Source organism: Carassius gibelio, chromosome B15 (assembly GCF_023724105.1).
Source record: "Carassius gibelio isolate Cgi1373 ecotype wild population from Czech Republic chromosome B15, carGib1.2-hapl.c, whole genome shotgun sequence".
Lineage (NCBI taxonomy): Eukaryota > Metazoa > Chordata > Actinopteri > Cypriniformes > Cyprinidae > Carassius > Carassius gibelio.
This window is the reverse complement of record NC_068410.1, coordinates 15,893,104-15,909,875: the sequence shown is the minus strand read 5'-3', so window position 1 is coordinate 15,909,875 and position 16,772 is coordinate 15,893,104. Positions and strand designations below refer to the sequence as shown.

The 16,772-nt window shown below is 39.5% G+C and overlaps 1 protein-coding gene across 12 annotated transcripts in view; it reads right to left on the bottom strand.

Moving 5' to 3' along the window:
- Positions 1 to 16,772, bottom strand: part of phldb1b (pleckstrin homology-like domain, family B, member 1b) — a 68,831-nt gene that overhangs the window by 25,430 nt on the left and 26,629 nt on the right. For 6 of the 12 annotated variants that reach the window (XM_052576082.1, XM_052576086.1, XM_052576083.1 and 3 more), the window contains 5 exons: positions 11,678 to 13,179; positions 2,226 to 2,510; positions 2,004 to 2,135; positions 1,666 to 1,803; positions 828 to 887 (listed from right to left, as the gene is read on the bottom strand). In XM_052576082.1, coding sequence (XP_052432042.1) covers positions 828 to 887; positions 1,666 to 1,803; positions 2,004 to 2,135; positions 2,226 to 2,510; positions 11,678 to 13,179 — 2,117 coding nt within the window. The remainder of the gene's footprint in view (positions 1 to 827; positions 888 to 1,665; positions 1,804 to 2,003; positions 2,136 to 2,225; positions 2,511 to 11,677; positions 13,180 to 16,772) is intronic. The other 6 variants (XM_052576088.1, XM_052576084.1, XM_052576093.1 and 3 more) reach the window with 1 other exon arrangement.

Here is a 16,772-nt window from a genome sequence, read left to right as displayed (position 1 = left end):
TAATTTCTGGGTGAACTATCCCTTTAACAACATAAATGTCCTACCAGTTTAGTTGTACTGACCACTTTTATGATACTTTTATGTTGCTTTTGCATCCTTTTTGAAGCTGGAAGGCTTTTGGTTCACTGTAATTCCATGGTGAAAGAATGCCAAGCACAGTGTTCATAATTTCCCCTTTTGCATTCCAGAGACTGAAAGTCAGCCTTATGAAAGTCATAATTTTCATTTATTGGTGAACTATTCCTTTAAGGATCTCTCCAAGAGCATAATACTTGGCAGAAAGGAAAAAAGGAGACTAGAACACCCAGAGAAACCTAGAATCTGATGGATAAGAAAAAAAAGCTGGAACAATTCTGAAACAGTGTGCAGGAAAAGGCTTTCTAAAAAGAAGTCACATAGTCTCACACCACTGGAGCTATTGTCCCTCAAAGCCAGTGTGCTAATCCCAAAGCCTGAGTCTGTACTAAGCTAAACAGTTTTGAACCCGAGGGGGCGAGCATAAGAAACGGAAAAACTGTGAGTGCGGGGAAAAAAGCAGTGGAGATTAGAGGTTAATGAAGGCTTGTTAGTGTTGCCAAGCTTTGTAGAGGACCTGATGAGAACCACCACAAAAGGAGAGTAAAAAGACAACACCTCTTGTGAATGAATGCTTGATTACTAGACAGAACTTTGGCTTTCTGCCCAAAAACAAAACTAGTGAACTGCATTTAAATGTGACTATTGTCTTCAGATCCTCTATTGAGCAATGTAGAATGACCAGATGTAATGGGAAGTGCTTTGGCTAGTTTAAATGAGCACTTTCACTCTTTCTTTTGTTTTGTTTTTACCTGGGGATGGCAATCGAGACCAGAATGGGCCTTGAGTGGCCATCCGAAAGAATGGCATGCCTTTAAGAAATGTCAGAGACCAGAAAAGGCTGTTCAGTCCAGAGAGGCTCAACAATATAAAACACAAAACAGTCGGTTGGGGATTTGAATCACTTAACAATTAAGGTGCAGTCACATTTCAGCAAAATTTAATGACTGAAGAACAGCTTGCAATAGCTGTGTTTCCCTTTATCCTCCAAATTGAAAATATGCCTAATGAAAACTCAGATGCATACGTCTGTAGTGCATTACGGTTGCGACATTGCCACCAATGCTTGTGTTTACATCAGCTGCGCTGGGGCACGCTTCAGAAGCATCCCAGAAGCAACTCTCAGCACTGCTTCACTTAAGATACACGCATACGTCTACTTTGATTAAAATCAATGGCTAGTGCAGTGGCTGCAATATACATAAATCTACCAACATCCGTTACAATGACTTATCACGAGAGAAAAAAAAACGTTTTAGCAGCATAACATCGGTTAATGGAAACGCCATCAATTTGCAATAGGATTTTTATAGACATTTCAAAAATACACCTAAAGTTTTGAGCAAATATGTAATGAAAACCCGGCTAATAAAGTCACTTTTAAACCAAGCACTACCAACTGAACCAGTTGCAAAATCTGTGAAATTCGAGATGATGGTTTTCGACAATGAAAATTCATCAAGCGATGCTAAATATGACCACACCTTTATGGAAACATTTTTTTCTTCCACATGAGAAATGAATGCATTAATGTGTTCTGAATATGGAAAATTCCATTCTGTGAGCTTTCATGTGGTGTGTGCATCCTACCTTGTCTTTCTCTCTCTGGATGGTGCTCTCCAGTTCGCTGAGTTTGTGCTGCAGCTGGTTGATAGTCTCTGTCTCGGCCTCAATTTGCTCCAGCTCGGCCTGTCTCTCTCCCTGCAGCAGAGCTCTTTCCATCTCCGCCTGTCCAGATCAACACGTCAGACAGAGCAATTCTCACACAGGCCACATAAACACACCCAAGAGCTCCATCTGACATTCTCTGTTCCACTATGCATCACTTCCCTCTGCTTCCGACTCTTATCCACTATAATTAGCAAAGGACTTCCTGTATATCCTTCAGTGTATTTCACTATATAAAAATGTTTATGAGAGCGGCTCACCTCCTGTTTGGACTCCTGAAGTTGCTGCTCCAGTTCTGTGATTCGAGCTTTGAGCTCATCTACCTTTGCCAGCACCCGAACGCGCTCCTCCTCCAGGTATCCCAGTTCCAGACGGCCAATGCTGTCCTCTGCCTGAATACAATTTCTTATTATTATCAATGATTGAAAATGGTGAAAACATATATAAATTTTTCCCATTTAAAGAAGGAAAGGGTGTCCGACCTGTCCATTTTGTCCATTTAACAGATCTGCTGGGGTCCGTCTGTCCTGCTGCGCACTCTCAGTGCTACTACTGTCCTCCTTCAGGTTCTCCTCTTGGCTTTCACGATGTCTCTGCGCCACCCTTAGGGAAGCACTGCTCATACTGTCCAAGGAAGGACGTCTGACGTTAAGCCCGTCCCTTGAGCCTAGCCCAGAGACGCCCATCCTGCCCAGATCTCCCGCAGGCCCGTCACCCTTGTTGTACTCGGCACAGAGGTTCAAGATTGTTTCCAGCCGCTGCCGTTCCTAAAAACACAACAGAGATGAGCTATTAGATGGCAAAAATTGTCCTCATGTTATCTAATTTCCTTTGCGCCAGCCTCTGGCACTCAGCATCCTACTGGTGCCAATCTGAAGAGAGAGGAGAGGAAATAAACAGAAGTGGCACTGTCTGGAGAGACTCTTATCAGGACTCTGTCCTCAAGCGAGAGGATGCAGCCCTACTTTAAGCACATACAAACTCCCAGCACTTGTCAGAACAGGCCCTCTCTTAAGGCATACACCGAAACAACTACACAACTACAAAGAACTCATGTACTGTCAGCCTGGGGGGTCTGAATGTGCTAACAGCTGCCCTCTCAAGCCAGTCGGGGCCACCTCACAGACACATTCTCAGTGTGACCTTTGGCCATTTCATGGCATTTGCACCAGACCGAGGCACCGACTTACCGCTGAGTAACACAGTCTGTATGGTACACAAATGGAAAGAATATACGTCATGTTAACACAGTATCTAGATATGCTTCTCAGATTGGATGTAAAATTTTCATTTGAGGTTACAATGCATTTATCAGATCTGTTTGGGTCATATGAATACAATATATAATAATAAAATGTATTGATTTAAATGTTAAATTATTCAGCTAGACATTTAGAATTATTACTTGGAAACCAATGAGCACTTTGGAATTTTGCATATAGTTATAATGGTCACCATGTGTTATAGTACAGACGGTGCCCATTAACCCTATCTTTAGTAAACTTAATATATATTTTCCATTTGAGATCATGTAAGGGTTGTCTTTATTGTTTTAACTTGATATGGTTTTTGAAAGAAAGAAATGTATTCATTATTCAGCGAGGATGCATTAAATTGATCAAATAGGACATCAAAGAGATTTATAATGTCAAAAATATTTCTATTTCAAATACATGTTGTTTTTTGAACGTTCTATTCATCAAAGACTCCTGAAAATATTAAGCAGCACAACTGCTTTTATAATTATGAGAAGCATTTCTTGAGCACCACATATTAAAATGATTTCTGAAGGATCATGTGACACTAAAGACTGGAGTAATGATGCTGAAAGTTCAGCTTTGCCATCAAAGGGGGAAAAAAGACATTTTAAAACATATCTTAATAAAAAATACTATTTTTTTAAATTCTAGCAATATTTCACAACAGTATTGTTTTTTTTTTTTACTGAAGTATAAAATCCTTTTTTTTTTTTTAAATAGACTTTTGAATGGTAGTATGCATGTAAAATCTCTATTTTTTTGAAAGCTGCTCTGTCACAAACCCCGACTAGAAAAACTTTGCTGTAGGACATAAAATAATTACACATGTTTAAATCAACACCAGAAAAGGAGGATAAACAAAAAGATGCACGCTGCTACTCCAGCAGATTGTGTGTGCTCTCTTTGATGTGCTCTAGAGACTTGATGAGCTCAGTGTGATTTGTGGAGGACTGTGATGAGTATTCTCCAAACCCTTAATTAGCTCAACCTGTAATCATCAGCCTCCTGAATCTCCAGGATCATACTCAAACGAGGAACATGGCCGAGGGGAATCAGTTTAGACTGTTCCCATGGCCCTTTTCCCATCAAACTAGCAAATTACCTCAGACAGAGAGATGCTTCTATATCAAAAACTAACAGAATCTTTCATCCAAAGTGAAACCAAACTAAAATGATTTTGGCTTGAATTTAAATTGGTGGCTCAGAGAGACCATTAAAACGGATCCGTTGACATAAATCACTTAAAACCCCACAGCACAGGAGAATGTTCAATCACTTATCAGAACAACAACAACATGTCTTCACCTGACAGACATGTCTCGTCGAGAAAATTACACATCCGAATTATGAAAAGCCCCCGTGGTTTCATTCCTCAGGCCCTGTAACAACCCACAGACACTTCTAATACTGAAGAGGTGATATCACAGAAACTTTCTCTCCAACTACAATTTGCACCAATAACTGCTGTATACTATAACAGCTCATTATCTCCGCTAAAAAGCCAAGGGCAACATCTTCCATTTTAGAGATTTTTTGGTCAAAGACCGTCAAGACCTCAAACACAGATTTTCTCAGTTCTAAAATATACATTTAGACCAGGACTATACAACAGACCCCGATGTGCACAACACTCATTTATGAGTTTAAAGGCTTCCCTCATTAGTAGGTCCCCTCAGGGAAAGGAAATTGTTTAAGATCAGGGTGGCACACCCTGAGTTTTAAAAGCGCTCTGAAGCACACAGAGGCTGAGGGAACTGTAGGAGGGAGTCTAATCATTTGATCTGCTTCAATCCAGGCCTTTTGAGCCTCTGATCCTGGAGTTTACAGCCAGGCTTGATGAGTGTTTCCAATCAAAGCCAGTGCTACCTGAACACTTCCAAAAGCAATAGGTTGCTTCACTGTGCTGTAAAAGCAGCCCTAATACAACACATGAAGGAATACGTTAACACTCAAGTCATGGAACAACATATTAAATACGTATATGAGCAATATATGACAGAATGCATCAGTCTAATACATGTAAAAGTACAATATTAGTAATTAAGCACTAGTTCTATATACTTTTATATGCACAGTACAACTAACTCAGATAAAAGCATGTATTGAAAACCACACACTCACCCTCACTGTGACGTGTTAAAAGTAGCACACTAGTCAGAGTCCTGTGGTTCTCTCAGATGTTTCCTCATTGAGTAGCTCTCCAGAACTCACACACACGCTGAGATGAACAAATAAAGCCCCTAGTCCCTCCTCCTCCAACTCTCTCTCTCTCACACACTCATACATACACATACACTCCATTTTCTGAAACATAATGGTACATAAATTGATCACATCTGGCTCATTTCTCTGCTGGTGGCTGCTGTTAATGATGATATGATTCAATGTTCTCAAAGGCTTATTGAAATGGATGTCTTGTTTTTTCTATCAAGGCTTTGAAACATGCGAGAGGGGAGGCCCAGATCCGAGTTTAAATACTATTCATTGTAACCCACTCAGGGGTAAGTGCTTACTAAACAACAACACCGTTTGCGTGGGCGCTGGTCAGATGTTCCCGCAGAAACTGGAGGAATACTGTTGACGTGAAAATTACCATTCAGTCAAATGCTACATGCTGAAACCCAGATGGAAAAATATACAGGGTTTCCACTGAACCAGTATGTGGGATAGCCGTTAAGCACTTCATACTTTCCAGATGACAGCAATGAACAGACGTAGCTCTCTGTTTACAAATCTCCCCACTTTGCTAGGAGTTTCATGTCTCATTCAGGTGTGTCCATTTCAGGAAAACGGCAAATGTTACACTCACACTGCTCTGCAAAGTGGCCCATTCTGCGTTTTTATAGTCAAATCTAGTCAAACAACATCACAACCTTCCTAATCTGGCATGAGGTTCAAATTTCAGTAGTATAATTTCATAAATTCATATAAAATTCACTTTAATATATATATATATATATATATATATATATATATATATATATATATATATATATATATATATATATATATATATATATATATATATATATATATATATTCATTATAAAAACTCAGAAGTTCCATTATAAACCTCTGAATTATCATTAATTACCATAACTCTCTATTGTCTAGTAACTTTTAGTTTTATTTTCTGTCATTGTTCAAAACCAGTGATCAATAATGTAGATCCAATAAATGTCTAACAACAACAACAATAATAGTAATAATAATAATAATATATGTACGTTAAAGAAATATTTCATATAATAGATATAATTAATTAAAAAAAAGAACATAAATAGGAAATAAATAGGAAACTTTTCAGTTCTGTTACACTGAAGAAGAAAAAGATGAAGAAAAATGAAAATTACTGCCCTTTAAGTGGCCTGGTTAGGAATTTAAAAGTGCCAGATTCATACCATCACACACACACTAAAAAAGCAAATCTGTGTCAACTGTTATATGAAAGCGTCTCCACAGTGAAAATGTCTCAGGTATTGAACATAGACAGTCATTAGTGACACTAGAAGTCCAAATAACTGATAGATGGCATTTAGATAAACATTCCAGCTCTTTAATTTCCGCTTTCTTATTTTTTATGCATTCCAACCACACATGGACCAATCAGAGCTCAGGAGACACGGGCTTTGCCTCCTGATCTCAGCTCTTACATTCCACTGTCTTCCCTCTGTCTGGAATGACACACACACAGCTCCTCAAATCCTTTTTCATCGCCTCTCAAACCCCCTGCCATGTAAGAGGCTCTCTCCTGCTCCTCCTGACCGTTTTTTGTCTCTAAATGTGTGCCGGGGTCACTGGGCCAATCTCAATGCTGTGACGTGCCCGGATTGTTTGAATACCTTTAACCAGACAGTCTTCAACTGCTTCTGTTCTGAGCATCCAAAGCAAACAACCAAGAAATATTCAAATGTGCACTCTCAGCACTGTCACATGTCTATTTACATATATTTGCAATTAAATAAAATTAATATAGACATATTTAAATATAAAATTATATAAAAAAATTATATTAACTATAAAAACACATTCACACACACACTTTGACCTGAACTACACACTTTGACTACAGACTAAACCAAGCTCTCTAGCATTAAGCCCTCCAGTAAACATCCTGGGATGACACTTCTGTTGCTGATATATGTTATATTTCAAACAAAAACAACTGCTTTCATAATGTCTTTGAAAAGCAGCACATCACCACAAACCAGATGCATCTGATCACGTTGGACTTCAGCATGATGGGAACCTCTAGTTTCACATGGACTTTGAGGAAAAACAGCTTACATTTTTGGAATAGAAAAAGAAATGTCTAGACACACACAGCTGTGAAATATGAGAAACTTGCTTGACCCTCGAAATAAAGATCCAAAAAAAAGGGCTTGGGGAATTTTACACAGAAGTCCTTGACTTGACTTGAAATTCAAATTTTCGTCCTCAAGAAAAACATCCAAAAGATTAACAATTCTGTTATTATGTACTTGTCCCTGTGTCTGAAAGCACACATAAAGGTCTAGTTGCGAAAGCTAAAAGAGGGAACTCATACATGAGTGTTGCATAGAACAGTAGCATATAATTCACATGGATGCATTATCCTCCGCATCCAAAGACAGAAAACAGCACCCTTTCTACAGGCCTTCAGATACCTGGCAAAAGAACAAGACATAAATAGTGGCTTACATTAGACCTTGGCTGTTATCTGTTCAATTGTAGTAAAAAGGTGAGGACATAGAGTGGCCTTTGGCCTCTTCTGGTTTATCGGTTTGGATCATTGTGTCATTTCATGGCTACGTTTAGATCATCGAGATGCAGCAGAGGACAGAACCAACCGTCACTTCTGTGAATCCCTTGGCACACTTTGGAACAGTAATAGTTTCATTGCCAGCTCTTCTCAAAAACACCAGGGAGAAGGGTCTCTGCTCAAGGGCAGAAGAAGAATTTGAATTTTATCTCACACATTTATATTTCTTTGCTACACTGTAAAAATATCCCCTATCCAACATTGGCAATACTTGTATACAATGTCATACTCACAAGGACAAAACACCATAAGGAAAACACACAAGAAATGCATGCCCCCTGAATACTAACTAAATAACATTAAAATGCATTACAAATGACAAAAATGAGAAGAAACAAAATTGCCTGTTCACTTTCCTTCAATCTCCTTAAATGTACAAATTAAAGGAATAGTTAACCCCAAAATTAAAATTGTCATCATTTGTTGTCTTTTTAAAATCTTTATGAGCTTCTTTCTTATGCTGACCATAAAAGAAGATATTTTGAAGAGCGCTGGTAATCAAACAACTGATGATTCCTATTGACTCTTCCTATGGAAGTCAGTGGGGACCAACAACTGTTTGGTTCTTCTCACCGTTTGTGTTCAACATAAGAAAAAAAGATGAAAAATTTCATTTTGGGGTGAACTATTCCTTTAAGGTTGGAAACGTGAGATGATCTGTGTAATTAAGTTTAATACGTTAGTGTTCGTTGAAATCTCTTAAGTTAAGTATGAACAATAGCAACAATGATATACTTGCACAACTAATAAAACCACAAGTCTATCTAAATAATGGAAATCAAGCACCACAAGTGACTATCATGTAGTTATCAAATGCCAGTATCTATGTCTCTATCTTTCAGGATTTCGGAGTCACCTGTGCAAATGTCAAACAGATCTTTCTGAGAAACCTTGAATATTGCTTTATATAACAAGATGAGGTGTTGCTAAGAGCACTCAGTGTTGTTCTTCACTGTCTTGATTACAAGAGCCGGGTCAGAATAACTAAAGTCTGCACTGACCCATATAATCATCACCAAAGAAAGTCAGTTAACTGTCTCTTTTTCTCAAATACTCTCTCTCTCTCTTTCTCTCTCTCTCTGTTGTTGTGAGGAGAATCAGTATCAACCCGTCCCAGAGCAGATAACTCATTTTACACTGATCTGCAAGAAAACAGGAAGCAAACACATTAAACCAGCAACAAAATGCTCCGGAGGGAGCTCATATGCATCTTGCTGTGTCACAGGATACTGCTTTTATCTTCATCAGAATGATTCTAATTGCACTTGGTCAAAATGAATTACATTAGATATCTCTTGTCTCTTCCTCCCTCTCTATCTGTTACAAACACACATAGTTATGTTTCTGCATAATGTTGCCAGTGAAAGTGGATATATTTAGTGTGCTAATCCACAAGAGCAGTGGGTCAGATGCTTGTCATGCAGACCTCTTGTGTCCCCTGTGCAGATATCTGCCCTCCCAACAACGTGCGTGTGGTTACATCTTCATAGTAGAACAAGTTTCCATTAATTTGACTGACTCCCTGCAACCTAGAAGCTTTCCAGTTCATTTAAAGGGGTTATAATAACTTTTATTATCATTATCATTATTATTTAGAATGATAAATGATGTCAGAAGGTTCATTGCATGAAGAAGAATCGTAAATATTCTTCATGATATAACGAATTATAAAATTTCATGATATTTCCCCTTTTAAAAGTCTTACTAAAACAGAGTACTTCCTCAATGACACGTCTATTTTTACTATGTAGCAAATGTCAGTTTTAATGGAGTAATGGAAACGTGATGTCATCGTGGGAGCTCTCAGTCAAAAAACAAAAAACGAGGTCATCTATAGCAGGGCTGGCATCAGTGTGGCACTCGAGCTGACTGACAGAATGGTTTTCTAGTGACTGACGCCTTATGCCAAGTGAGTGTGTGCCAACAAAGCTGTATCTAAGGTAACCATGTGTGCCTCTGGAGCCTTGTGGCAGTTTAGGGATGATTAATTATGCACTGCAGACTGGACTGGCTCACACTCACTCAACTGTACATAAAATGAAGAAATACACTTTCATATTTTTTTATATTTACAGTTTGCTGAGTGGTGATTTCTGATTACGTTCTAAATAATTTAGACCCTTTTTTTTAGTCACATCTGACTATGTGTAAACTATAGTGCATCAAGAACAAAGTGGAATATGTAGACATTTATAACAGAACTCATGTAAATATCGTTTAAGGAATTTATGCAACAAACTGCAGTAACATGATTCGTCCTCAAAGAGGTTTTCATTATTTTGTACTGTTTCTCTGAGGACCACTTATAACGTTATCAAGATTTGTACATAAAAAACATAATTTAGAATAGCTATTTTCGGTCCACTGCTGTGTTTTAGGTTAAAAACGCATAAACACTCATATCAAATGATCTGTAATAACAGACAAAGCAATAGTGACCACGTAATAAAAACAGTTAATCATTGCGTTCTATACCGTGCAATGTTACGTGAAGTTTTGCCTGACCTCTCCTCTGTATGACAGTCAGCTGGCAAAAAAAATCTAAACCTGCACTCCCTGGAGCACATTTCAGCTTGTCATGCTAGGCAGTGTCCCGCTCCTTCTCAGCAGGAGCCAAGGGGCAGTCAAATGAACATAACATGGCTTATCTGCACGTCAGATGCATCACACTGTTGTAATCGAAATTCAGACTTGCTTGACGAATGATGTATGGAACTGCAGAAATGAGTGAACAGATGAGTGCTGTCTGTTAATGGACCACATAAGCCACCAGACCCTGTCAAAAATACCAGTTCACAAAAAAGGCGAGTGATGTAATGGCTGACAGTCAGAAAATTCAAAAGAACATCTGATCTTTCTTCACAGAGCAAACATTATTAGCTATTTACACTTGAAATTTTGCAAATATTTCAGAACAAGGTCTGAATCAAAGGTCATTTCTTGTTTGTCTAATTTTGTACTTGGAGATCAGCACATTTGTGAGGATGAGGTCATTGGCATGTTGAGCTCATTTATTGTAGCTCATTCTTTCAGCATTTTTTCCAGCACATTTCATCAGCAAAGAGCCAAATAAAGCACACTAGGAGCATACTGGAACTGTGCATGCTAAGCAAATAGCATACTACAGATACTCTCTGTTGGGAGTGTTGGAGCATAACTTTGTACGCTCAATTAGATTACCTCCTTTTCTGGGAGCAATAAACAACCACAATGGGTAATTACAAGGAAAGCGGACAAGAGCTGTTTCAGACACAAACACATATAAAACTTCACAGGGGCCTTTGTCTCAGTGGCTTCATTCTGGGCTGCAAACTGGACCAAGATGTCTACTGTTCCCTCCCACCTCTCAGTAAAAGAGACAACAAACAATGGGGTTGCCATGGTAAATTCGGAGCCCTCTTCCTCAGCACGGCAGTGGATTAGTCAGTGTGTCAGTTCTGCCTGAGACGTGCAGTTGCATTTTCTCCAAATGCCCTGCATTCTCACCAAAAGCACAATTGCTAATGCTTGCTCGGTTTGTTAAGATTAGATGTAGCCATTGGTGTACACTGAGGAGCTTTCCTGGAAAATATTAACTGTAGAAACTTGCAATTTACATATCATCGGAAGACATGCAGATGCAGCACTCTACATGACATGTACAAACAGAGACAGGGAGTACTTCTTAGAAGGATTCTTTATACTAGGATGTGGCTTTCAAGTGGGCATTGCATACAAATGATTTTAGATATTTCCTCAGAGCTAACTGCACTTTACTTTGGTCTTGATGTGGTTTTTAGTGGATACATGAAGTCAGCTTTCTGGTAAATACTTGGTTTAATATTTTGTTATATAAATGCATGTATTTTTAAGGGTGCCACTGCACCTCACTCACCAGCCTCTCCATTTCTTGCTCTCTGAGTCGCTCTTCTCTTTGGCGCCGGTGGTACTCCAGAAGGTCATCCTCATTGTCGCTGATCTCTGTGATGCTATTTTTGCGCTCCCTCATGCCAGGGTGAGGCATCCGAAGGTCCTTGTGGCCTGCTGACATCTTTCTGTGGCTCCTAGGACTTGATCGTGGCGATGAACCAGGCAGAGAACCCAGGCTGAATGCAGAGGACAGCGAGTTCCCAAAACTGGCCTTCTGTCCACTGCCTTCCCCCATCAGTCCAGAGGTGGGTGAAGGACTACGAGCACGCACCCCACGAGGGCTAAATGGCTCCTCTGTAGGAGACCCTGCTTTCCTCCTGAGTCTGGGACTCTCTGGCACCATTCTTGGGGATGGACTCTCTGGAGTCCGCAGGGTTCCCGGTAGAGCTCCAGGGAGCACAGGAACCCCCCTGCGAGCTATAGAGGGGCTAAGAGGAGGAAGCTCCCTCATGCTGCTCCCTTCAAGGTTCCTGCGGGCCAGCCGCGGACTTTCTGGAGGCTGCAATGTGCGAGGATGTGGGTGTGGAGGTCCACCCTGAATGATGTGGACAATGGGGTCCAAAGGGGGCTGGAAAGATCGCGAGGGTGGGGAGAGTTGGTTAGATGGGCTAGAGGTCATGGAGCGATCTGACTGAGGCTGCTCTCGGAAAGGACTTGAGGGCCGATCCTGGAGAACAATGGCAGTTTTGGTTCTAGGACTAGAGGGCGAAGAGGATGGGGATGCGGTGGAGAATTTGGGGGTCAGTTTGGGACTACCTGGAACTGGAACCCGACTGACAGATGGGTGATCAGTCGGAGCAGTAAAGATTGAGACTGAGGGCAGAATGTGAGTCTGTATGGGGCTGTCTGGGGTTTTAGCCACCAAGCTGTCTTGGTTCAACCCCCTACGACTTGGCTTTGGGCTCGGCGGTGCTTCTAAAAGAGCCTTTCGCTGTAGTCTGGGACTCTCAGGCACCTTTGGCCCACTGTTGCCACAGGAATAGCTTGGCAGTATGGTCCGTGGCTGAGGTATGGGTGGCTGGCTAGTGTAATTGTAACTAGAAGACCTCACTGGCACAGGAGGAAGCATGTGAAGCTGGTTCTGACAACCACTTGGAGATGGACTGGCATAGCTGCCACTGCTGGCAGCAGATGGGGATGAGAGAGGAGAGAAAGGAGGAGAGGTATTCTCATAACTGGAGCCCACGGACATAGCACCAGGGCTTGTTGGGGGTGAGAGAAGGAAGCGCCCCCCACCATTTAACATGGGGGACAAGGGAGACTGAGATATGGGCTGACCAGAGGGCTTCTTTGACTCAGAGGAAGAGGGCTGAGGGTCATCCATGACTAATGAGTCCATAATGTCCTGAAGGTCCTTCTCAATGGAACTGACGATGGCACTTTGATCAGGGCGCACGCTCTCGTTGGAGACCGAGTTAGATTTTGGTGCTCTTGATGAGTGGTTCCCATTGACCAGGTTCTCAGAATCTGAAAGAAGAGATAACAGTCATAAGCCTTTGCCATATACAAAAATCTAAATACATATCTTTTAGGACAGCTAAGGTGTAGCTGTAATTAATTAATTAACAAATCTTTCTTCTGAATCAGTCGACATGGTTGACAAAACCATTCTGAATGATTGGTTCACATATAAGATTGAAAGGATTTTTAGTCAACAACAATCTTTTTCAAAATAATAGACAAGCTGATAATGAGTAGTCAGACAGTTTTTAAGAATTTTACTGATTGGGGCAGAAAGTATGTCACTTTAGTCTTATAACAGAAATGTTGCAATGATAATGAAAGAGTTGGTCTTCAATAAACAGCTTTTATAGAAGCTTTTTGAATTTATTATTGTTTCGTATACAGTAAAGCCTAATAATATAAAGGTTTAAAATCACTTAAACTCAATATAAAACCTAAAGTTAATCCACCATGTATATCTTTAATTGACCATTAATGCAATGTCACGATGATAGGGACCATGTGATGACAACTTCATGATGTAAAAAAATAATAATAAAATAAAATAAATAAATCCTGGACTGGTTAACTGAAATTTTTTTTAGAAAAAAACAGATTCTCAATAATGATTTCAGAATTCCCATCACTAACCAGCTGAGCCCAACAGAGTGCTGAAAACAGGAAGAGCACTTACGAGTAAGTGGATGCATTTGGCTTCTTCACCCCACCTAACCCCAACTATTATCCTCAGTTCTACACCTTAGCTTTTAATGCAAGTACCTGCAGCTCTTTTGGCACTGCAGAGATGCATTTAATCCATTAGCCCCTTTAACAGCCTTCAAGTTTAACACTGCTGCCAAACCCACAGAAGATGAATGCTGAAGTAGAAATAGTGGTTACCAAATGGAAATTCAGAGAGAAAGTCTGCCAGGCTCCAGCCTGAGAGGATAAACGTCAAACGAATATGTGCTCATATCTAAATCAGAGAGCCCCGCTGGTAATTCAGTCTCTCTCTCAGACAACTGACCATCTCCAATGTAAATGGTTCATCTGCTGAGACAGACCGTCAAAGTAAGAATGGTCATTATCTAAACCAGTGGTTTTCAAACTGGGGTCCGGGAAACCACAGGGGGCTGCAAGTGTAAGCTAGGGAGCTGTAAATTCATATTACTGTAATAATTTCTGTAAATCTGCTTTGGAACTATTTTACAGTGAAAAACAATTCAGTTCAAATAAATGTAATTAAATTCAAAATAAAATTTTATTGAAAATACTTATCCTCAAGTTTAAACATATAACATTAGTCTAATAGTGGAAGGTTCAACTTAATAAAAAAGTATTATTCATTTGCTTTTTGTTTTAGAAGAATTCCAATACTAAATCCAATTAGTTGATTTTGAAAACAAGATGTGTTTGTAATATGATGCTAATTATGTTTCTCAGACAGTGTACATGGGCCTGTTTACATGAAATACAAAGCTGATTTTATATTTAAGGAAAGGTGCAATTATCATATTTGGAGGTCCTTGGCATCACAAAACTTCTGGTCTAATCCACACAAAAAATGCCGAAATAATACCCAAGTTATGATTTGCCCCCTCAGTTCATCAGAACAGTATTACTTTTCATTTAACTCTCCATTTGTAAACGATATAACACTGCATCAAACTTATTTGGAACTATACATACATATGGCATAAGTAATTTATAATCATATGCATAAGATTCTGAGTGAGTCACAGAACTGATTTCACAACATCCAAAACTTGATCAATCTTGCTCTTGCCAGCTCAGCGTTTGCGTTTCTATGCCACAAATCTCTCCTGATTACAAAACTCTCCCTGTTCCAACTCCTCACAAATAATGCATAAACACAACCACCTTTCCAAGTGTTGTTGTTTATTTTTTTTATTTTTTTTTTATAGTCATCGTGTTGTAGAAATAAGTCAGAGCAGCTGACGATGCCTCATGCTCAATTTTCCATTTAAATCCCAGTGAAAAACAAAAGGTTTAAAGAAAGCACAAGTACATTGATACAGTTGATTATTGAGAAAGATCTTTCATGTGACAAAATGATACATGCCAACTTGACAAGTAGCGACTATAAAATAATACATATGCTACATACAGTATGTCCGTATACATATGCAGCCTATATAACGATCGGTACTCACAGATGAGAACACGCCTGTGGAAACGCTAAGCCGCTGCGCTTGGTTTATAACCCATAACCGACCTCATTATCAAAAGTAAGGCTCCCGCATTCCGGTTCTTGAACTAGGCCAGCTGCACCGGCCACACGGTACTCAGGCAGGAGTATAAAACGCCGAAGATGAGATATTCCAGCCGGGCTTGGTGAGCCTGGCGCCGCTACACCATCGCTGAGGCCCCCTCCCTCCCCTGTCCACGGTGCTGATGTGACTGACTACTGGCTGCACGGGGCGGAGCCTACATTCTTAAAGCGACAGTGCACATTTTGAAGATAAATTCACATGGACACTGATGTGACTGTGAGTTTAAATAAGAAATTGTTTCTTTGATTCTCAAAATATTTTATATGAGAATTTCTAAACTGGCAGCTCATGCAGTGATTAATATCTAATGTGATATAATATGATATAATATATTTTAGTTGCCAAGTAATAAGTGGGATAATGTAGACAGACACACCAATAACAGCACATCTGTTAATATATCGTACACTTCTCTTAAAATATAATCAAGTACATCAAGCAGCCCTGCTGTGTGGGAACAAGGCAGCCGGATATTGGGAGAGTATGAGGGGAACAGATAGGAGGGGATTGGTGGTGGGATAAATATAGATATTGTAAAAGATACCACTCAACTTTAAATGAGCAGAACATGGCAAACAAAGCTGTCTGGACTGGAAGAGAGATGGATGAGGAAATAGCTCTGGCACAGAGAACATGTGAAGGGGGGTATCTTTTCCTCTATGAATCTGTCTATAAACAAATATCAGTTTCCAAAAGCACATGGACAGCTTTATATACATGCCTTATGTGCAAGTGCTGAGATCCATGCATCTTAAATGGATAGCCCACCTCAAAATGAAAAATATTCTTAAGGTATTTTGCAGAATGTTGATAACTGGGCAGTTGCTGCAGCCATTGACTTCCATAGTATACTTTTCCATATGGAAGTCAACAGCTACCAGCTACTGTTTGGAACAACTTTAGGATGAATAAGAATTTTGATTTGTGGGTAAGCTTTACCTTTTAGGTGCATGTATCTAAGCTCTCTGTACAAAAGCCATGTCCATAACGCTGTTCATGTGCTTTTGGCATCTGGAATTTTTTTAAAGACTTAAAGATCTATAGAGTCTGAAAAAAACAATTATTTTAGCTTTGTAGTTTTAGATCATTAAGGCACTGGGAAAATAAGAAACACACACACACACACACACACACACACACACACACACACACACATATATATATATATATATATATATATATATATATATATATATATATATATATATATATATATATATATATATATATATATATATATATATATATATATATATATATATATTGAACAGGAATGCAGCGGGTTTTTTGTTTGCAAAAAGAATGTCTTTCATGGTGGAGAGA